Source organism: Oncorhynchus nerka, linkage group LG17, assembly GCF_034236695.1.
Source record: "Oncorhynchus nerka isolate Pitt River linkage group LG17, Oner_Uvic_2.0, whole genome shotgun sequence".
NCBI classification, from domain to species: domain Eukaryota; kingdom Metazoa; phylum Chordata; class Actinopteri; order Salmoniformes; family Salmonidae; genus Oncorhynchus; species Oncorhynchus nerka.
The window spans coordinates 46,458,698-46,482,310 of record NC_088412.1 but is presented as its reverse complement, the minus strand read 5'-3'; the positions used below and the strand labels follow the sequence as shown (position 1 = coordinate 46,482,310).

General features: G+C 43.6%; 1 protein-coding gene across 1 annotated transcript in view; it reads right to left on the bottom strand.

The window, feature by feature from the left end:
• Positions 1-23,613, bottom strand: part of LOC115145329 (low-density lipoprotein receptor-related protein 8-like) — a 285,564-nt gene that overhangs the window by 73,848 nt on the left and 188,103 nt on the right. Inside the window, exons 5-9 of the mRNA XM_065003195.1 lie at positions 19,402-19,776; positions 16,196-16,318; positions 12,400-12,522; positions 3,962-4,081; positions 3,600-3,725 (exon numbers count right to left, since the gene is read on the bottom strand). Of these exons, the coding sequence (XP_064859267.1) occupies positions 3,600-3,725; positions 3,962-4,081; positions 12,400-12,522; positions 16,196-16,318; positions 19,402-19,776 (867 nt within the window). The remainder of the gene's footprint in view (positions 1-3,599; positions 3,726-3,961; positions 4,082-12,399; positions 12,523-16,195; positions 16,319-19,401; positions 19,777-23,613) is intronic.

Below are 23,613 nucleotides of genomic sequence, written 5' to 3'. Positions count from 1 at the left end.
ATATAATTTTTGATGTGTCCATTTTATTTAAATGAATGTTACTGTTGTCTTAGGCCTATAAGGCCCAATGTGAAAAGGGGTTTCTGTTTGTTACTGTTGTCTTAGGCCTATAAGGCCCAATGTGAAAAGGGGTTTCTGTTTGTTACTGTTGTCTTAGGCCTATAAGGCCCAATGTGAAAAGGGGTTTCTGTTTGTTACTGTTGTCTTAGGCCTATAAGGCCCAATGTGAAAAGGGGTTTCTGTTTGTTACTGTTGTCTTAGGCCTGAAAATAAGGCCCCATGTGAAAAGGGGTTTCTGTTTGTTACTGTTGTCTTAGGCCTATAAGGCCCAATGTGAAAAGGGGTTTCTGTTTGTTACTGTTGTCTTAGGCCTATAAGGCCCAATGTGAAAAGGGGTTTCTGTTTGTTACTGTTGTCTTAGGCCTATAAGGCCCAATGTGAAAAGGGGTTTCTGTTTGTTACTGTTGTCTTAGGCCTATAAGGCCCAATGTGAAAAGGGGTTTCTGTTTGTTACTGTTGTCTTAGGCCTATAAGGCCCCATGTGAAAAGGGGTTTCTGTTTGTTACTGTTGTCTTAGGCCTATAAGGCCCCAATGTGAAAAGGGGTTTCTGTTTGTTACTGTTGTCTTAGGCCTATAAGGCCCCATGTGCCTATAAAAGGGTTTCTGTTTGTTATGTGAAAAGGGGTTTCTGTTTGTTTGTCTTAGGCCTATAAGGCCCAATGTGAAAAGGGGTTTCTGTTTGTTACTGTTGTCTTAGGCTTATAAGGCCCCATGTGAAAAGGGGTTTCTGTTTGTTACTGTTGTCTTAGGCCTATAAGGCCCCATGTGAAAAGGGGTTTCTGTTTGTTACTGTTGTCTTAGGCCTATAAGGCCCCATGTGAAAAGGGGTTTCTGTTTGTTACTGTTGTCTTAGGCCTATAAGGCCCAATGTGAAAAGGGGTTTCTGTTTGTTACTGTTGTCTTAGGCCTATAAGGCCCAATGTGAAAAGGGGTTTCTGTTTGTTACTGTTGTCTTAGGCCTATAAGGCCCCATGTGAAAAGGGGTTTCTGTTTGTTACTGTTGTCTTAGGCCTATAAGGCCCAATGTGAAAAGGGGTTTCTGTTTGTTACTGTTGTCTTAGGCCTATAAGGCCCCATGTGAAAAGGGGTTTCTGGGGTTTCTGTTTGTTACTGTTGTCTTAGGCCTATAAGGCCCATGTGAAAAGGGGTTTCTGTTTGTTACTGTTGTCTTAGGCTTATAAGGCCCCGTGTGAAAAGGGGTTTCTGTTTGTTACTGTTGTCTTAGGCCTATAAGGCCCAATGTGAAAAGGGGTTTCTGTTTGTTACTGTTGTCTTAGGCCTATAAGGCCCCATGTGAAAAGGGGTTTCTGTTTGTTACTGTTGTCTTAGGCCTATAAGGCCCAATGTGAAAAGGGGTTTCTGTTTGTTACTGTTGTCTTAGGCCTATAAGGCCCAATGTGAAAAGGGGTTTCTGTTTGTTACTGTTGTCTTAGGCCTATAAGGCCCCATGTGAAAAGGGGTTTCTGTTTGTTACTGTTGTCTTAGGCCTATAAGGCCCCATGTGAAAAGGGGTTTCTGTTTGTTACTGTTGTCTTAGGCCTATAAGGCCCCATGTGAAAAGGGGTTTCTGTTTCTTCACTTGTTTACATGGATATGTTTCTAATACAAACCTATTTGAAACAAGCCATTACACTTTGTTATCACTTTGTAAATATTACATCTGCAAATGAAGAAATCCCAGGTTGGATCTGTCGCATTGAGTCAAAAGAAAGATATATGCAGCCCACCAGGTGTTCAAACTTCCCAAATTCTCCCATGTCACCCCTCTCCCCTGCACACTCCTCTGGCTTCCAGTCGAAGCTCTCATCCACTACAAGACCATGGTACTTGGCTACGGAGCAGCAAGAGGAACTTCCCCCTCCTTACCTTCAGGCTCTGCAGAAAAACCCTACACCCTAATTGTGCACTAATTGGAAGTCGCTCTGGAAAAGAGCATCTGCTAAATTACTAAAATGTCAATATAAAAATGTATATGCTTACCGTGTCTTTGTCTGTTGCCTTTTCCACATGTGAAAATATTAAGTCCGATGGGTTTTCTCCCACTTTTCCCCTAAATATTCGTAGCGATCATTCGATGGCGAGAGGACGCCGTAATGAGAGAAATAATGTAGCCTAAACTACTGAAAAAAGGCCTTTTATCAGATTAAATCTTGACAGGAGCGTTTGATTCTCAATAAAGAGATGTCCAGACATGCTCCTTTAGGAAACTTTCTGAATGGACATACTCTATAGCCCGATAGAGAGAATCTGCGAACTCACAACTCCGTAAAATGACCCGTCAATCAAAGCCACCAGAGTATGTCAGAGACAAGAGCAAATATTTATATTTTCCTTAAAACGTATAAAAAAAAACCTAGGCCACATTAGGCTTTCCGAAAGTAGGTTAGATGAATTGATGAGGAAAGTACAGTATGAAGAGGAGTGCGACAGCTATGCGAGAGTAGGATAATGAAATTGACAATCGTTAAAATAGAAACAAATACACGCAACATGCCCATAGCCTTTTTTTCACTGTTGATTAGTCTATAAATATACAAGAAAGTCCACACATCAAACTATTTCTTCCCCCCTGAAGCGCTTCTACAACCCCGCACATCAGACGGTTGAGCAGCTGGAGCATCAAACGACAGTTGGAAAGAGGAGATGTAGAACGTTCAATCGACAGACTAAGTTAACGAAACAATCGCTTATGATCATTAGTCAACACTCCTGCTATTAGATCAAGTTTATCTACGTTAATAACGTTAATCCCTCCCCAAAAATAATTATCCTAAAATGAATGTGTGCCCATTTAAACGGTTTTGACGGTTGGTTCATTTTCATGACGGCCTTCATCCATAACCGTCAATTACACGGGTATTCAATTACCGCCACAGCCCTACCAGGAACTATTACAATAATACACAGACACACACACACCGACACACTGTCCCCCTCCCTTCCGCTCTAATAATAAACGGCCCGAGCTTTCTGAGTATGTGCTCACTCTAACAGTAATAAAGATGTGCTCTGATGGAAGGTAATCAATGGCATTTTCCACGCCACTTAGAGCAAAGCCGAGCCCGTTCCCGCTTAAGCCCCCTCATTACCATGTAATGATCCAACCTAAGAATGATTGATGCTAATCACAAACCATGTATTTCTCTACAGTCTGAGTCTGAGAGAGGGCCCAAAGTTAAGACCAGGGCATTGGTTGCTATTCATGGCCAGGCTAGTGTGTTTACCGTGGGGCACGGTGAGGGACAATGCCAGGCTGTGTCCTACAGTGCCCTGACAGGCCCCCCATAGCAAGGGAGAGACACGGAGGGAATGGTTCTCTTTTAATTACCGCCCAGAGAAGCAAAGGCAAATATTTGCCTTTTCCGACCGCCCTGCATACGAAGAAAGTCCTTTCATATTGGACAGGCTGAGAACAGACGGTGATGTTGCTGAGATGTGTGTGTGTGTGTGTTTGTGTGCATATGCAAGCTTGTGCGCGTGTATGTGTGTCCATGTCTCTTCTGTGGTTGCCGGGGACATTATGGGCTGTCTCACTCACCCACGGCCTTGCAGGTTTTGGTGCTGGGGTCCATCTCATAGCCCTCGTAACATTCACACTTGTAGTCTCCTTTGTAGTTGACGCAGATCTGGCCGCAGGCGTCAGGGTTCTCACACTCGTCTATGTCTGAGGAGGGATATCAGAAGCGCATCAATTACACTGGACACACTCTGTCTCTACTAAGACAGGATGGACAGCAGGAGAGAGAGAGATATCTGGGCCATTTACTCTAAGTAGCTACCGACTGGAATGAGAGAGCATGAGAAGAGAAGGAAATGTGTGGGAGATTGAGAGAGCAATTTTCAGAGAGCGCAATCATTGATAAGGCTTGGCTGAGAGGGACATATTGTATGGGACTCTACCTCCACAGGTCTTCTTGTCCATTAGTTTGTATCCAGCGGGACAGTCACACTGATAGCCGATCCTCCGGTCTCTGCAGACGTGAGAGCAGCCTCCATTGTTGTCTGCGCACTCATTCACACCTAGAAAGAGATGGATGAAGGGAGAAATAGAGGCAGGGGAGTCAAACATAAATAAAACAACCAAGATATTGGCCTATATGTGTGTGGGTGTGTGTCTGAGGTTGCCTCTAGGGGAATGTGCTGCTATCAGACACCTGGAACCGTTCCAGAATGCACTGGGGCAGGGCTCAGAAGGGGGTGGTTTAGCACCAGATGCCCCTCGCTAATCTGATTTCCTTTGGGGAGCAGGTTTCCTCCCCTTATCCCTCTATCCATTCCGGCTCCTCCTCCCCTTATCCATTCATCCCTCCTCCTATCCCTCTATCTAGCCCTCCTATCCCTCTATCCATCCCTCCTCCTTACCTTCCTCTATCCATCCCTCCTCCTTACCTTCCTCTATTCATCCCTCCTCTTATCCCTTTATCCATCCCTCCTCCTATCCCTTTATCCATCCCTCCTCCTTACCTTCCTCTATCCATCCCTCCTCCAATCCCTTTATCCATCCCTCCTCCTTACCTTCCTCTATCCATCCCTTTATCCATCGCTCCTCCTTACCTTCCTCTATCCATCCCTCCTCCTATCCCTTTATCCATCCCTCCTCCTTACCTTCCTTTATCCATCCCTCCTCCAATCCCTTTATCCATCCCTCCTCCTTACCTTCCTCTATCCATCCCTCCTCCTTACCTTCCTCTATCCACCCCTCCTCCAATCCCTTTATCCATCCCTCCTCCTCACCTTCCTCTATCCATCCCTCCTCCTTACCTTCCTCTATCCACCCCTCCTCCAATCCCTTTATCCATCCCTCCTCCTCACCTTCCTCTATCCATCCCTCCTCCTTACCTTCCTCTATCCACCCCTCCTCCTATCCCTTTATCCATCCCTCCTCCTTACCTTCCTCTATCCACCCCTCCTCCTATCCCTTTATCCATCCCTCCTCCTTACCTTCCTCTATCCACCCCTCCTCCTATCCCTTTATCCATCCCTCCTCCTTACCTTCCTCTATCCACCCCTCCTCCTATCCTTTTATCCATCCCTCCTCCTTACCTTCCTCTATCCATCCATCCTCCTATCCCTTTATCCATTCATCCTCCTTACCTTCCCTCTCTTTCATTCTGTTCCCCTTTCAGTATTCATCCTCCCTTCCCTCCCTCTTTCTCTCTCTATCATTCCTTATATCACGTTATCGCTCTGTTTTCCTGTCTCCCTGTCACCCTCCCTGCCATAAGCAGGGCTTTACAGTGCTGCGATTTGTATAATTTTTATTTGGCAGCACCGTGCCCCTAGAAAAATATGAAACACCCAACTGCAGATTACCGCTTCAATATCTCAAATATTTTCCATTGTGCTCCTACATTTCTTTGTGTGCTCCTACATTTCTTTGTGTGCTCCTACATTTCTTTGTGTGCTCCGACATTTCTACTTGTGCTCCTTGTAAAACATTTCAGCGCAGAGCCCTGATAAGCCTAGCGGGTAGAGTGGGGTTGAGAGCTGACACTTCATTATTGGTACAGTCATGCGTGAGAGGAAGACAGGGGGAGGCTGGAGGATGTTGTACAAACACAAGCTGGTCATTTATGAATATCTTAACTTCCATGTTAATGAATAACAAACAGCACATGTCACTTATACTATAGCTAGAGAACGTGGCATCAAGATAAAACAAGACCGGCAAATGCGTATACAGCTTCAGTAATAAACAAATCAATGTAATGTAATATAATTCCAACAGAACATAAATATGTATGGCAAAGTAAAGAGATCTAATGTCACAGAGCTATGTACGATGGGTATCATAAATATTCACCCCCCTTGGATTTTGTCACATTTGTTGCATTTAATTGTGATGTTTCTGTCATTGATCTGGAAAAAATCATCCGGAATGTCAAAATGAAAAGAAAATTCGACGCATTTTTACAAATGAATACAAATGTAAAAGCTGTAATTATACAATGAACAAAATTATAAACGCAACATGTAAAGTGTTGGTCCCATGTTTCATGAGCTGAAATAACAGATCCCAGAAATGTTCCATACACACAAAAATCTTATTTCTCAAAAATGTGGTGCACAAATTTATTTACATCCCTGTTAGTGAGTATTTGAGCCTTTATCAAGATAATCTATCAACCTGACAGGTGTGGCATATCAAGAAGCTGATTAAAAAGCATGATCATTACATAGGTGCAACTTGTGCTGGGAACAATAAAGGGCCACACAACACAATGCCACAGGTGTCTCAAGTTTAGTACAATTGTCATGATGACTGCAAGAATGTCCACCAGAGCTGTTGTACATTTCTCTAACATAATAACGTTGTTTTAGAGAATTTAACAGAATGTCCAACCACGGGCTCACAACTGCAGACCACGTGTAACCACGGCAGCCCAGGACCTCCACATCTGGTTTCTTCACCTGCGGGATCGTCCGAGGGGAGGGGTGTGTGTGTGCTGAGGAGTATTTCTGTCTGTAATAAAGCCCTTTTGTGGGGAAAAACTCATTCTGATTGGCTGGACCTGGCTCCCCTTTGGATGGGCCTGGCTCCCAAGTGGGTGGGCCTATGCCCTCCCAGGCCGCCCCATTGATGCATCCCTGCCCAGTTGTGAAATCCATACATTAGGGCTTAATTTATTTATTTAAAATGTCTGATTTCCATATGTGAACTGTTGCATGTTGAAATTGTTGCATGTTTATAATTTTATTCAGTATAGTTGTTGCATACAGATGTAGGATCTCTATTGTTTTATTTAATACTAATTTAAGAACTATAATATAGATGTTGCACATAGATATAGGATCTTAATTTGAGCCAGTTTGCTACAGCAGAAGAATAATCCTGCAGCAAAAGGAAACGTGAATTATTATGAGGATTATATAGTGCCTTCAGAAAGTATTCAGACCCCTTAACTTTTTCCACGTTTTGTTTACGTTACAGCCTTATTCCTCAGCAATCTACACACAATATCCCATAATGACAAAGTGAAAACCGAATTATAGAGATTTTTGCAAAAAAAACGTGATTAATTCTATCTCTATTTCTGATTTTTGTGACTCCTCTCTTTGGCTGGAAAAATGTCTGTGTTTTTCTGTGACTTGGCTCTGACCGAACATAATAGTTTGTGGTGCTTTCGACGTAAAGCCTATTTGAAATTGGAAATGTCTGTGTTTTTCTGTGACTTGGCTCTGACCGAACATAATAGTTTGTGGTGCTTTCGACGTAAAGCCTATTTGAAATCGGACATTGTGAAATACCTTATTAAACAGAAATACCTTATTTACATAAGTATTAAGACCCTTTGCTATGACACCTGAAATTGAGCTCAGGTGCATCCTGTTTCCATTGATCATCCTTGAGATGTTTCTATAACTTGATTGGAGTCCACCTGTGGTAAATTCAATTGATTGGACATAATTTACATATGTCTATATAAGGTCCCACAGTTGACAGTGCATGTCAGAGCAAAAACCAAGCCATGAGGTTGAAGGAATTGTCTGTAGAGCACCGAGACAGGATTGTGTCAAGGCACAGATCTGGGGAAGGGTACCAAAACATTTCTGCAGCATTGAAGGTCCCCAAGAACACAGTGGCCTCCATCATTCTTAAATGGAAGAAGTTTGGAACCACCAAGACTCTTCCTAGAGCTGGCCGCCCGGCCAAACTAAGCAATCGGGGGGGAAGGGCCTTGGTCAGGGAGGTGACCAAGAACCCAATGGTCACTCTGGCAAAGCTCTAGAGTTCCTCTATGGAGATGGGAGAACCTTCCAGAAGGACAATCATCTCTGCAGCACTCCAGCAATCAGGCCTTTATGGTAGAGTGGCCAGACGGAAGCCACCCCTCAGTAAAAGGCACATGACAGTCTGCTTGGAGTTTCCCAAAAAGGCACCTAAATACTGTCAGACCATGGGAAACAAGATTCTCTGCTCTGATGAAACAAAGATTGAAGTCTTTGGCCTGAATGCCAAGCGTCATGTGTGGAGGAAACCTGGCACCATCCCTAGGGTGAAGCATGGTGGTGGCAGCATCATGCTGGTGGTGGCAGCATCATCATGTTTTCAGCGGCATGGACTGGGAAACAAGTCAGCATTGAGGCAAAGATGAAAAGAGCAAAGTACAGAGAGATCCTTGATGAAAACCGTTTCCAGAGCATTCAGGACTTCAGCTTTACCTTCCCACAGGAGTGGCTTCGGGACAAGTCTCTGAATGTCCTTAAGTGGCCCAGTCAGAGCCCGGACTTGAACCCGATCGAACATCTCTGTAAAGACCTACAAATAGCTGTGCAGCAATGCTCCCCATCCAAATTGACTGAGCTTGAGAGGATTTGCAAAGAAGAATTGAAGAAACTCCCAAAATACAGGTGTGCCAAGCTTGTAGCGTCATAATCGCTGCCTAAGGTGCTTCAACAAAGTACTGAGTAAAGGGTCTGAATACTTATGTAAATGTTGTATTTCAGTTGTTTATTCTTCATAAATTTGCAAAACTGTCTAAAAACTAGTTTTTGCTTTATAATTATGGGGTATTGTGTGTAGATTGATGAGGGGGAAAAACAATTTAATCCATTTTAGAATAAGGCTGTAACGTAAGAAAAAGTCAAGTGGTCTGAATACTTTCCAAATGCGCTGCAATTCATGTTATTATGGCAAATCAAGTCTCACATTTTAAGAAAAGCCTTTTTAAACCTTGAGTTTGCGTAAAATTATCGTCAACAAAAGCAATCACATTTAAATCCTTCATCTGTAAATATTCACCCCTTTTTTCAGGCAAGCCTGAATTAGTTCAGGAGTAAAAAGTGGCTTAACAAATCACATAATAAGTTACATGGACTCACTGTGTGAAAAAATAGGGATTGAATTTTTTTTTAAAGACTACCACTTCCTCTGTACCCCGTACATGCAACATCTGTAAGGTCCCTTGGTCAAGTGTTGAATTTCAAGCACAGATTAAACTACAAAGACCAGGGAGCTTTTTGAAAGCCTCATAAAGAAGGGCAGTGACTGGTAGATGATTAACTTCTTATGGGCAGGGGGCAGTATTGAGTAGCTTGGATGAATAAGGTGCCCAGAGTAAACTGCCTGCTACTCAGTCCCATTTACTAATATATGCATATGAGTAGATTTGGATAGAAAACACTCTGAAGTTTCTAAAACTGTTTGAATGATGTCTGTGAGTATAACAGAACTCCTATAGCAGGCAAAAACCTGAGGAAAAATCAAACCGGGAGGTGGGAAATCTGAGGTTTGTCGTTTTTCAACTCATTCCTTATTGAAGATACAGTGGGATATGGGTCATGTTGCACTTTCTAAGGTTTCCACTAGATGTCAACAGTCTTTAGAACCTTGTTTGATGCTTCTACTGTGAAGTGGGGGCGAATGAGAGGGGAATGAGTCAGGGCTCTGGCAAAGTGCCATGAGCTCGTGAGGCTCATTCACGTGAGAGCAAACTCTGTTCCATTGCATTTCTACAGACAAAGGAATTCTCTGGTTGGAACATTATTGAAGATTTATGTTAAAAACATCCTAAAGATTGATTCTATACTTCGTTTGACATGTTTCTGCGGTCTGTAACGGAACTTTTGGACTTTTCATCTGCTCGTGTGTCATGAATTTGGATTACTGGGCTGAACGCACTAACAACAAGGAGGTATTTGGACATAAAGATGAACTTTATCGAACAAATCACAACATGGCGGATACCTGTTTGGGTTGTTTTGGTCTCTGAGCGCCGTACTCAGATTATTGCATGGTATGATTTTTCCGTAAAGTTTTTTTTAAATCTGACACAGCGGTTGCATTAAGGAGAAGTGTATCTAAAGTTCCATGTATAACACTTGTATTTTCATCAACATTTATGATGAGTATTTCTGTAAATTGATGTGGCTCTCTGCAAAATGACTTGATGTTTTTGGAACTACTGAACATAACGTGCCAAAGTATACTGAGATGTTTTTATATAAATATGAACTTTATCGAACAAAACATACATGTATTGTGTAACATGAAGTCCTATGAGTGTCATCTGATGAAGATAATCAAAGGTTAGTGATTAATTCTCTCTATTTCTGATTTTTGTGACTCCTCTCTTTGGCTGGAAAAAAATTCTGTGTTTTTCTGTGACCGAACATAATCGTTTGTGGTGCTTTCGACGTAAAGCCTATTTGAAATCGGACACTGTGGTGGGTTAAACAAGAAGTGTATCTTTAAAATGGTGTGAAATACTTGTATGTTTGAGGAATTTTAATTATGAGATTTCTGTTGTTTGAATTTGGCGCCCTGCACTTTCACTGGCTGTTGTTGTCCTATCGATCCTGTTAGCTGGATCTCAGCCCAAAGAGGTTTTAACAATAACACATCAGATATTTAATATCTCTTTAAGCATGGTCAAGTGAATAATTATGCTGTCGATAATGTATTAAACCACCCAGACACATCAAAGATTCAGTCGCCCTTCTGAACTGAGCTGCAGAACAGGAAGGTAACTGCTCAGGGATGTCACCATGGTGATTTTAAAACAGCTACAGAGTTCAATGACTGTGATGGGAGAAAACTGAGGATGGATCAACAACATTGTCGTGACTCCACAATAATGATCTAAATGACAGGGTGAAAAGAAGAATACAAATATACAGAATAAAAATATTCCAAAACACGTATCACGTATGCAAAAAGGCACTAAAGTAATACTGCAAAAAATAAAATGGAAAGGAATAGACTTTTGGCCTAAATGCAAAGCGTTATGTTTGGGGCAAATCCAACACAACACATCACTGAGTAACTGCCTCCCTATGTTCATGCATCATGTTATGGGTATGCTTGACATCGGCAAAGACTTTTTCAGGATAAAAAAAAATCTGCATGGCCAACCTGCAGGAAAACCTGCTTCAGTCTGCTTTACACCAGATACTGGGCGAGGAAGTCATTGCCTTGGTAACCAAACCATCAGTCTTAGTTTGCTATTATGAAAATCAAATTCAACAATTCCAGTAATGTTTTCAATTTGACTTTTGGTTTCAAAAGCAGCTCAAACATTGAACATGTAAGAATGAACTATAGCCATGAATTTTACCATGCACATATGCCGTGCATTATAGGGAAATAATACATCATCTAGAATGCCGTTCAAGCCAATTAGAAATTAGTACTTAACAATCCCATGATGTCAGTAAAAAATATTTTAAGAAATAATTTTCAAATGTCATTGGGCTCATATCTTGAGCTGGAAATGATATTGTCGATGGTGTCAGAAAAATGAGATTTTCATTCATTTTGGAGTAGCATGTCTTTTTTAAAAGTCACCAGAACGGAGCTTCTCAGTCCTTCTACATAAAAATGTAACCCCTCACCCTCTGCGACCTTTCCTCCAAGCTGTAATCGCTGCCAAAGGTGTTTCTAACATGTTTTGACTCAGGGGATTCAATATGACCGTTTTGAAGCTGAAGTGAGAGAAAATTAACTCCCGTTTTGGAGTGAAATGTTTTCACGTGTCAAATGTTTCCTCACTACAATATATGATCATGATACGTTACATTGTGTTCATGTTTAACTGACGGGAAATAATCCATGGTGGGGCGCATGCTAATCGTTTAGCAAGGTAACCGGAGCTCATGCAAAGTCAATGGAACAAACTGGCTAAATTAGCCAGCTAGCCATTTACATTTCATTGTTTTGTATGTTTAGCTAGCTGGCTAGCTAGTTAGCTTAATGCCATTCACATTTTTCTAGCTTATGATAATGAGGTTTGCTAAATCTTGTTATCCTTACGTCTGCATTGCCATCATCTTGACTGGCAGCAGTTTGAGTGGATGGACAGAGCAGGGGAAACACCTCTTGATTGCTTGTTTGTTAGCTGATGAATTTCAGTACAGCTGTGGCAGGCAACTGGCTAAAACTAGTTATAGGAGATGAGTAAATGAATGGTGGAATTCTGTTTTAAAGATCTATTATATGTCATCTATTATTCAAGTCCATGTTGCTCATTGCTCATTGCTCATCATTGCTCATCATTGCTCCAGTGTCTCATACCCCTCTCCGTTGCCAGCAATTTTGCTCAGCAATTTTGCCTAAACAAATTGCATGTGTATTATCTATGGTGGAGCGCTAATCCATATGGTGCTTTATGGGTAATGTAGTCTGAGCCTGTTTCCTTGCCGTGAACAACCTCAAGGGAAGAGTTGGTATTTGACGGTAACGAGCGAGCTGAGAATGATCCTGATTTATTCCCCCTCGATCAAATGAAGCTCCGATTACTACCAGAGTGACCATCTGCATGTCAACTGGATACTAATAGGTGTGTGCGTGTGGGTTGAGTGTGTGCCGGCATGCGTTAATGCATTCGTGTGTGTCTTACCGCACTCCTTCATAGGTTCGTCTGACCAGTCCTTGCAGTCTTTGATGGCATCACACACCTTGCTGCTGTCGATACACTCTCCATTCTTGCACATAAACTTCCTGGGGCCATCACACTTAGTGGCTGGGAAAGACAGAGGGTAGAAAAATGGGGGTGGGGTGATAAAATAAGTAACAATGATAATTTGGTAGCTTAGCACTCTGTACCAGTAGAGAAGATGATAGTGTATTAATTCAAAATACACTATATATACAAAAGTATTTGGTTGACATGAGTGGATTCAGCTATTTCAGCCACTATTTTCAGTCACTAGATCATTTATTTTGGTACAGTCCATATGTAACTTGTTTTTGGTCACAGGTCCAGGACTGGCTGAAGAATTGCAACATATACCTGGAGCTAACTCCGTAGATAATAAAACATATATATTTTAAAAAGATATGTGAATATATATATATATATATATATATATATATATATATATATATATATATATATATATATAGTAACAGTCAAAAGTTTGGACACACCTACTCATTCAAGGGTTTTTCTGTATTTTTCTAAATGTTCTACATTGTAGAATAATAGTGATGACATACAACTATGAAATAACACATATGGAATCATGTATTAACCAAAAATGTGATAAACAAACAAAAATATATTTGATATTTGAGATTCTTCAAAGTAGAGGTGGCAGGTAGCCTAGTGGTTAGAGCGTTGGGCAGGTTGCTGGATCGAATACCTGAGCTGACAAGGTACAAATCCGGTGTTCTACCCACTGTTCCCCGGTAGGCCGTGATTGTAAATAACAATTTGTTCTTAACTGACTTGCCTAGTTAAATTAAGGTTAAATAATACCATTTAAAAAAATGACAGCTTTGCACAATCTTCTCTCAACCAGTTTCATGAGGTAGTCACCTGGAATGCTTTTTCAACAGTACTTTTTCAACAGTACCACATATGCTGAGCACTTGTTGGCTGCTTTTCCTTCACTCTGCGGTCCAACTCATCCCAAACCATTTGAATTGGATTGAGGTCTGGTGACTGTCACCTGATGCAGCACCATCCCTCTCCTTCTTGGTCAAATTGCCCTTACACAGCCTGGTGGTGTGTTTTAGGCCATTGTCCTGTTGATAGTCCCACTAAGCGCAAACCAGATGGGATGGCCAGTCGCTGCAAAATGCTGTGGTAGCCATGCTGGTTAAGTGTGCCTTGAAATCTAAAAAAAATCCCAGACAGTGTCACCAGCAAAGCACTCTCACACCTCCTCCTACATGCTTCACGATGGGAACCACACATGCAGAGATCATCTGTTCACCTACTGTGCGTCTCACAAGGACACGGAGGTTGGAACCAAAAATCTCAAATTTGAACTCATCAGACCAAAGGACAGATTTCCACTGATCTAAAGTCCATTGCTTATGTTTCTTGGCCTAAGCAAGTCTCTTCTTATTATTGGTGTCCTTTAGTAGTGGTTTCTTTACAGCAATTCGACCATGAAGGCCTGATTCAAGCAGTCTCCTCCGAACAGTTGATGTTGAGATGTGTCTGTTACTTGAACTATGTGAAGCATTTATTTGGGCTGCGATCTGAGGTGCAGTTTATTGACGATTTCTGAGACTGGTAACTCTAATGAACTTATCCTCTGCAGCAGAGGTAACTCTGGGTCTTCCTTTCCTGTGGCGGTCCTCGTAAGAGCCAGTTTCCTCATAGCGTTTGATGGTTTTTGCGACTCCACTTGAAAAAACGTATTGAAATTGAAATTTTCCAGATTGACTGACCTTCATGTCTTGAAGAAATTATGGACTGTTGTTTCTCTTTGCTTATTTGAGCTGTTCTTGCCATAATATGGACTTGGTCTTTTACCAAATAGGGCTATATTGTGTACCTTGTCACAACACAACTGACTGGCTCAAGCACATTAAGGAGGAAATCAATTCATTTAAATGCATTACAGGTGCATGAAGCTGGTGCATTACCTCATGAAGCTGGTTGAGAGAATTCCAAGAGTGTGTAAAGCTGTCATCAAGGCAAATGGGTGCTACTTGGAAGAATCTCAAATATAAAATATATTTGGATTTGTTTAACCCATTTTTGGTTACTACATGATTCCATATGTGTTATTTCATTGTTTTGATGTCTTCATTATTAATCTACAATGTAGAAAATAGTCAAAAATAAAGAAAAACCCTTGAATGAGTAGGTGTCCAAACTTTTGACTGGTACTGTATATATATATATTTACAAAAAATATATATACGGGGCATTGGAAATAATGCAGACAATTACATCGAAGGAAGCCACAATCTAGCTACAATATTAAAATTGATCTACCCCCTGAAAAAATTAACAATTGAAATAAATAGAAGAACACAGCCATAAAATGGCCTTACTGAAGAACTCCGTGATTTTACACCTGCATTGCTTGCTGTTTGGGGTTTTAGGCTGGGTTTCTGTACAGTACTTTGAGATATCAGCTGATGTACGAAGGGCTATATAAATAAATGTGATTTGATTTGATTTTCAACGTGGCACCGTCATAGGATGCCACCTTTCAAACAAGTCAGTTCGTCAAATTTCTGCCCTGCTAGAGCTGCCCCGGTCAACTGTAAGTGCTGTTATTGTGAAGTGGAAATGTCTAGGGGCAACAACGGCTCAGGCCATACAAGCTCACAGAACGGGACCAACGAGTGCTGAAGTGCGTAGTGCGAAACAAAATTGTCTGTCCCCCTGTTGCAACACTCACTAACGAGTCCAATCAAATCAAATTTCATTCGTCACATACAATTGGTTAGCAGATGTTAATGCGAGTGTAGCCAAACTACCTCTGGAAGCAACGTCAGCACAAGAACTGTTCGTGGGGAGCTTCATGAAATGGGTTTTTGATGGCCGAGCAGCCGCACACAAGTCTAAGATCACCATGTGTAATGCCAAGAGTCGGCCGGGGTGGTATAAAGCTCGCCGCCATTGGGGCAGTGGAAACGCGTTCTCTGGAGTGATGAATCACGCTTCACCATCTGTCAGTCTGACGGACAAATCTGGGTTTGGCGGATACCAGGGGCACGCTATCTGCCCGAATGCATAGTGCCAACTGTAAAGTTTGGTGGAGGAGGAATAATGGTCTTGGGCTGTTTTTCATGGTTCGGGCTAGGCCCCTTAGTTCCAGTGAAGGGAAATCTTAATGCTACAGCATACAATGACATTCGAGACGATTCTGTGCTTCCAACTTTGTGGCAACAGTTTGGGGAAGGCCCATTCCCGTTTCAGCATGAGAATGCCACAGTGCACAACCCGAGGTCCATACAGAAATGCTTTGTCGAGATCGGTGTGGAAGAACTTGACTGGCCTGCACAGAGCCCTAACCTCAACCCCATCAAAACACTTTGCGATGAATTGGATCGCCAAATGTAATCACCCAACATCAGTGCCCACCCTCACCAATGACCTTGCGGCTGAATGGAAGCAAGTCCCCGCAGGCATCTTCCTACATCTAGTGGAAAGCCTTTCCAGAAGAGTGGATGGAGGCTGTTACAGCAACTTCATATTAATGCCCAGGGTTTTGGAATGAGATGTTCGACAAGCAACTTTTGGCCATGCAGTGTACAACACAATACAGAGAAGGGTACGAGATATGGTGGTAAATGACGAGGGGAAACTAGGAAAACATTAGCAGTTATTTCAGACCAGTGGAACATCTGTCAACTATACACCCAGGAGAGAAGGTAAGGGGAGTAACTACTGGGCATGGAGGAAGACACAGGGGAAGAGGGGACGGTCAGTAAGGCCAACCCACCGTTGATACAGCCAGCCTCATCGCTGAAGTCAGGACAGTCACGAACCCCGTTACACTGTTTGCTGCCATGAATACAGGATCCATCACCACACTGGAACTCATCTGGACGGCAGGTCAGCAGAGCTGTGGGAGATAGAACACACACACGCAGACACACACACACACACACACACGCAGACACACAGAGCGAGAGGGAGCGGGAGAGAGAGAGAGCAGGAGAAAGAGAGAGAGGAGAGAGAGAGAAAAAAAGAAACACGGCACACACACACACACACACACACACACACACACACACACACACACACACACACAGACAGATTGCGTGAATTCAACAGCGCATCATCCAACTTTCTATCTCTCTAGAGATCCAACCCCAACTCAGTATCCTGTCAGAGATGAAATTACCCCAGTGGAAAAAGTGCGTGTTGCATCTTGGGTTTGGGCCAAAACGGAGTGCATTCCAATTCAGTAGTAATCCCTCATACATACAACTCCCCCTTCTCCCTGTTTCCCACCAGAGAAATGCTGTGGAAATGAGAAGCTGGGAGGTATTTACTCACTGTCTGGGTAAAACACACACCCAGGACTGCCCTGCTTTGTTCTGTCGTTTGTGCTGTGTGTGTGTGTGTGTGTGTGTGTGTGTGTGTGTGTGTGTGTGTGTGTGTGTCTGTGTTGTACTAGCAGTAGTATAGGGAAGGTTTATTTTACCCATTCATCTCTTTAACTGCTGCTTTAATTATTCATGGGATGCACTTTGGAGATGTAACCTACACCAGAGGACAAGATGCGAGGCGCACACACACACGCGCGTGCGTACACACACACACACACACGCCAAAAAAGCCTCCCCACACTCTAACATAAACAAAGACCCCCTTGATGTTAAATCCAGCATAACCAGCGTAATCCTAGTGTATCATAACGTGCTGATGGTATCAGTCCAGCGATTGGGATCTGAGCTCAGCTAATAATAATACAATCTCGGGATGAACAGTGGGCAGTCCGGGAGAAAGAAAAAGGCAGGAACAGACTACAGAGATGAATGATTCTCCATTTCTCATTTACATCACTATAATACTGTCATACTGGAACCCCTCTCCCAGATCACACATCTCACCTCTGCATCTACTGTATAGAGTCTGCTAAAGGATTTAAGACAGATGCTTCTAAACAGTAGTGATCATGTCAACACAGCACTACGGGTACGGCACACACATTGTTTCTGGACCAGGCAGTATCACTTCTAAATGTACAGTAGCCATGATAGGACAATGCATAACGTTTTGAAACCCCTGCATAGATCTGCTCTGATTCCATCCCTGTCTTTATGATCGGTGTGTTGTTATTGGGCGGTCTCTGGGATTGAGAACAGGGTGTTACTCAGGGAGAGAGAGAGAGAGCCAGGTTGTGAATGCCCTCGCTCCCTCTCAAGGGCTCTCCACTGTACCAATCATCACACTGTTGCATGGCAACCAACTCGACTGATTGCCCTGGTGTTTCCAGCGTGGAGCTTATTATCACCGGGCACCATAACAGAAGTTTCAGCGCGGCTTTGACCCCATAACATCCATGCATAACACGCAGGTTGGCGTTTCTCGTCATCAATCTTGTTCCGGAGGCAGCTCTACAGTGGTCACTAGCTAGCACAGCCACAAAGTAATACAAAAGCAAATGTTAGTGTTCATGGATTTTTATAATAGAGCCAATTTTGACTTTACAGCTGGCCCATCTAGCAGAAGGCGCTCAGTTTCGCCTCCAGGGCAAGATCCGTGACATGAAACGTCCACCTGCCGCGTACACAAACAGACAAGCAGGCACACACAGGCAAAAGTGCTAACACACACACACACACACACACACACACACACACACACACACACACACACACACATGCCTATTCACTCACAAATCCATCCACATTTATTGATTGTACATTGACATAGTGATTTTTACATAGAAGTCTTTCTAAGCTAAATACCCCCCACCCCCTACAGAAGACTCTATACAGACTATATACGTACAGTGCAGAGGAAAAGTCTTTGCCCTCTAAGATTTTCTCTGTTTTTGCATATTTTTTGTCACTCAATATTATCAGATCCTCAACCGAAGCCTAATAGTAGATAAAGGGAACCTGAGTGAATAAATGACACACAATGTTGATACCTATTTAATTTATTGCATAAAAAAAAAAAAAGAAGTTATGCAAGACCCAATGACCGTGTGTGAAAAAGTAATTACACTCAATAACTGGTTGTTCCACCTTTAACTGCAATGACCGCAGCAACACGTTTCTTGTAGTTGTTCATCAGTCTCTCCACATCGCTGTGGAGGAATTCTGTCACACTCTTTCCGGGCAGAACTGCTTTAACTCAGCGACATTTGTGGGTTTTCGAGCATGAGTTGCTCGTTTCAGGTCCTGCTACAACATCTCCATCGGGTTTAGGTTTGGACTTTGACCATTACAACCCTTTAAATGTGTTGCTTCTCAGCCATTCTGATGTAGACTTGCTTGTGTTTTGAATAACTGTCTTACTGCAGGACCCAGCTCACGTACCGATGGCCTGACATTCTCCTTTAGAATAGAGAGCAGGATTCATGGTTCCTTCAATGGTGACAAGTCGTCCAGGTCCTGAGGCAGCGAAGCATCACTATATGATGTTCTTACCGTGGAATTTGTAAGTCGCTCTGGATAAGAGCGTCTGCTAAATGACTTAAATGTAATGTAATGTAATGAATGCAGTGTTTGGTTTTTGCCAGACATAACGGGACGGATGTCGTCCAAAAGTTCCACTGTTGACTAATTTGTCCATGTAACATTCTTCTATGATCATCCAGGTGCTTCCAGGCGCTTTTCCGGCAAACTTGAGTCTACTGTTTGGATGACATGGGCCCCGTTATGTCTGCTGAAAACCAAACACTGCATTGCAAAGGGCCAATGACCTTTTCACACAGGGTCATTGGGTGTTGCGTAACATTAAACATGTGGTGGATTTTTTTTGTTCACTCAGTTCCCTTCATCTAATAGCAGGTTTTGGTTGATGATCTGATAACATTCAAAACATGCACAAAAATATGCAAGAATAGAGATAATTAGAAGGGGGGTGGTGGGGGGGGGACAAATCGTTTTCTCACAGCCTTATATATGTACGGCCACATCCTGTGTGCATCCCCAGGTGATCCAACCCCAGATACAGTGGACGACTTACCGCAGTCAGCCTCATCCGACTTGTCCTTGCAGTCTGCGTCTCCGTCACATTTCCAGTTGAGGTGGACACACTCTCCACTGCCGCACTGGAACTCCCCCTCGGGGCACCGGGGCTTCTGGGGCTCCGTCCGGGGACTACAACGCTCCACAGACTCGTCAGACTTATCCCCGCAGTCCGGGTCCCCGTCGCAGCTCCACAGGCTCGGGATGCACTCCGAGTCGTTACAGCGGAACTCATGGGGGCCGCAGGTGGGGGTGGAACACTTCTCCTCATCACTGCCATCCCCGCAGTCGTCGTCGCCGTCGCACACAAAGACGGGCGCCACGCATTTCCTGTTGCGGCACTGGAAGTCCTTGGCGGGGCAGGCCTTGGTGTCTGGAGGGAGGAGAGGGAAAACAGAGAGGAGGAGTGAGGGGGATGAGTTAGAGGTCTAAACACCAAAGAGTGTGATGTGATGACAGGACAGCAAGATAATAAAAAATTTTAAAAAATATGAAGAGGAAACCATGATCTTTCACGCAACAGCTCTAAATGGGCGGACCAGTAAGAAGGAAGAAATATTCGAACAGATTGCGTAACATAATGAGAGTGGGAGGCGAAAGGGTTAGCTGTAAGATCGCATACCGTACAGAGTATGAGAAAAGAGATGAGAAACGCAATCACAGTCTGGGCGCCTGGTCTGAACTACACCACCAGCCATGGAGCCTCTAGGGAACACAGAACACGTACATCCGTGCTAAAGAGAGCTAGGTTCTGTACTGTACTGTATGTGTCTGAGAGAGAGAGAGAGAGACAGACAGGCTCTGAAGGGAGTCTCGATAACCTCTCTGTGACTACCTCTAACCTCAACGATTTCCTGGCTGCCCAGTCAATCAATCAATCACATTTATTTATAAAGCCCTTCTTACATCAGCTGATGTCACACAGTGCTGTATACAGAAACTGAGCCTAAAACCCCCAAACAGCAAGCAATGCAGATGTAGAAGCAAGGTGGCTAGGAAAAACTCCTTAGAAAGGCAGGAACCTAGGAAGAAACCTAGAGAGGAACCAGGCTATGAGGGGTATCCAGTCCTCTTCTGACTGTGCCAGGTGGAGATTATAACAGAACATGGCCAAGATGTTAAAACGTTTATAGATGACCAGCAGGGTCAAATAATAATAATCACAGTGGTTGTAGAGGGTGCAACAGGTCAGCACCTCAGGAGTAAATGTCAGTTGGCTTTTCTTAGTAGATCATTCAGAGTTAGAGACAGCAGGTGCGGTGCGGTAGAGAGAGAGTCCAAAACAGCAGGTCCCGGACAAGGTGGCCTCATGCTTGGCCTTGGCTCTGTGTAGTGGCAGCACAGACTAAATTACTGTTAGTATGCAGTAGTAAGCGGCTGGCCCTGCCTTAATAGGGTCAGCTAAGCAAAAGGGATAACTGGCCCGAGGAGCTGTGGAACAATTGAGTTCAATGGTGTTTTTTTTATGTAGAGGATCGTTATATAACGCTGTGTGGACACACTGTAATGAGGGAATCTATACACACACACACACACACACACAAGGTTAAACACATACACACCGCAGGCATGGACGAATGCACGCAGACAAACGTTCACTCACAGAGGCACACACACACACTGGCATAGCGCCAAAGCACTCACACACAAGGCAGTAATGTTAAGACATGCGCGTAAAGTGCGGAGTTACACAACTAATGCTAAAACAGATGCAGGGGGCGTAATCTTCAATCGACAGACTTACACTTACGACGCACTGTAACACACACACACACACTGCTGACTGGGTGTTGTTCACGGCTGATGGTAAAACGCCACTTTAGCCTTTTCTCCTGCCCAGGCTCGGTGGAGTTTGGTGTGTAACATCCACAATGAAATACTCCAGCCGTTCCCAAAAGTTTCCACACCGGACTGACCCCCAATGATTTATGTGTTGTGGGGAAAAGGGCATTCTTGTCCTGCAGTAGCACTTCACTTCCCAGTGTGTGTGTGTGTGTGTGTGTGTGTGTGTGTGTGTGTGTGTGTGATCCTCCTACCACTTCATTCTCTCCCTAACACCAGCTCCCACGCACTGCGCCACTGGGGCTAATTATAATAAGAGCCAATTGTATTTGCCGCTAACTTTGCGGCTGTATACTAATGATCTCCACTCCGATCAGAGTAATTAAGTCAACAAATAAACAAGAGGCAATTAGAGGTTCAGGTGTTTACCAGCCCCCCCCTCCCTCCCTCCGCCGGTTTATTGACTGACAGTTGAGCAAGGAGAGATTTTAAATCAGGTTCAACTTAGCACGATTTTCATTCGGGTTCAACTTTGATTGAGCGTTTTAAAATGTACAGATAAATGAAGGGAAATGTAAACACTGTGAACTCTATGAACGCCTCTCTTATACCTAGTATCATATTATATACTGGCTTTACAGTCGCATCTCACTCTCTGACAAATCCTCCACCAAGCACCTTGAGCTGAGCTGAAGAGAATAGATGAAAAGCTCTTTCTCTGGCCAGTAGAGAGCTGGGTCAGAAGGGTTAGCTCTTTCTCTGGCCAGTAGAGAGCTGGGTCAGAAGGGTTAGCTCTTTCTCTGGCCAGTAGAGAGCTGGGTCAGAAGGGTTAGCTCTTTCTCTGGCCAGTAGAGAGCTGGGTCAGAAGGGTTAGATCTTTCTCTGGCCAGTAGAGAGCTGGGTCAGAAGGGTTAGATCTTTCTCTGGCCAGTAGAGAGCTGGGTCAGAAGGTTTAGATCTTTCTCTGGCCAGTAGAGAGCTGGGTCAGAAGGGTTAGATCTTTCTCTGGCCAGTAGAGAGCTGGGTCAGAAGGGTTAGATCTTTCTCTGGCCAGTAGAGAGCTGGGTCAGAAGGGTTAGATCTTTCTCTGGCCAGTAGAGAGCTGGGTCAGAAGGGTTATGCTGGCTGTAAACAGCGGTGGAGGGAGATTATTGTCTGAGCTTGGCTCCCAATGGGGATAGTTAGTGGGACAACCGTCTGCTAAGACACTGGAACCTGACTGGATTCTGACTGTCTGAGATCAGATCTGTCTGAGATCAGATCTGTCTGAGATCAGATCTGTCTGAGAGACCAGGGTGCGACTGGAACTCCAGTAGGGAATGTGGCTTTTATTAGCCAATCAGGAACATCATGTGATGCACATAGTTTTGGCAAAAAAGAGCTGATCTTATCAAGACCAATTAGTGAAAAAAATGTCCGAATTGGGTTGCCTGTCTAAACGCAGCCATAGTAACAGAAACACACAACCACCCACTCACCCAAAACGGTGTGGCATATGGCCCTAATGTCATATCATACATCTCTGATGAGATCCAGGTACTGTACCTCCGCTCCACTCCCAGACCAGGGCCATCCCCACAGAGGATCAGTAAAGAGGTCAGAGAGATTTAAACCCGTAGGATGGGATACTATGGGGGAGCAGAAGAGAGGGTATCGGAGAGAGAAAAGAGAGAGGAGAGGCGACACAGGCCCTAGAGGGGAAAGACTGTCTTCCACCTCAGGCTAATATATTCACCAGCTGGCCTAGTGCTGGCCTAGTGCTGGCCTAGTGCTGGACAGGTAATAGATGGATATGAAGATAAGACTGATCACATTGACCTTGTGTTAGGGAGAGACCTTGGAACCCAATGGGGTTCTCTGGTTTATAGCCTTAAAGTCTGGCTCTAATGGTCCTTACAGAAAACCAACAGCACAGTCGGGAATACCAATCTATGTCGCCATAGGAGTTATCAATACAACAAATCAATACTAATGGAATAGTGCGCTGGTGCCGTGCTGACATCCGGGGCATTATCATATCCTGAGGAGTAATTCTATTGTCAAGAGCGGCCTCTCGATACGGCCCGGTGTATTGAGCCATTGTTTTGAAAAAGCTGTGAGTCACCTTAATATCATTAAAGCAGTGTGGATCAGAGAGACCCCCTGTTTAGCCACCCAAATGGCTCCCTATTCCCTATAAAGTGTACTACTTTGGTCAAAAGTAGTGCATGATATAGGGAATAGGGTGCCATTTGGGACAACAACAACAAACAAACAAAAAGTCTGTATCTGTAACAAAACACATCGATGATGTACAGCTCCCCTCATCGGAGATGTCAGCCAGCTCACTTAGTGGGCTAAAGACTGGAGCTTTGGGTTGGGGATGGAAGAGGAGGGATACAGATGTTACTGATGTAGCCATGCACATGTGAACTGCTGACAGGAGGGC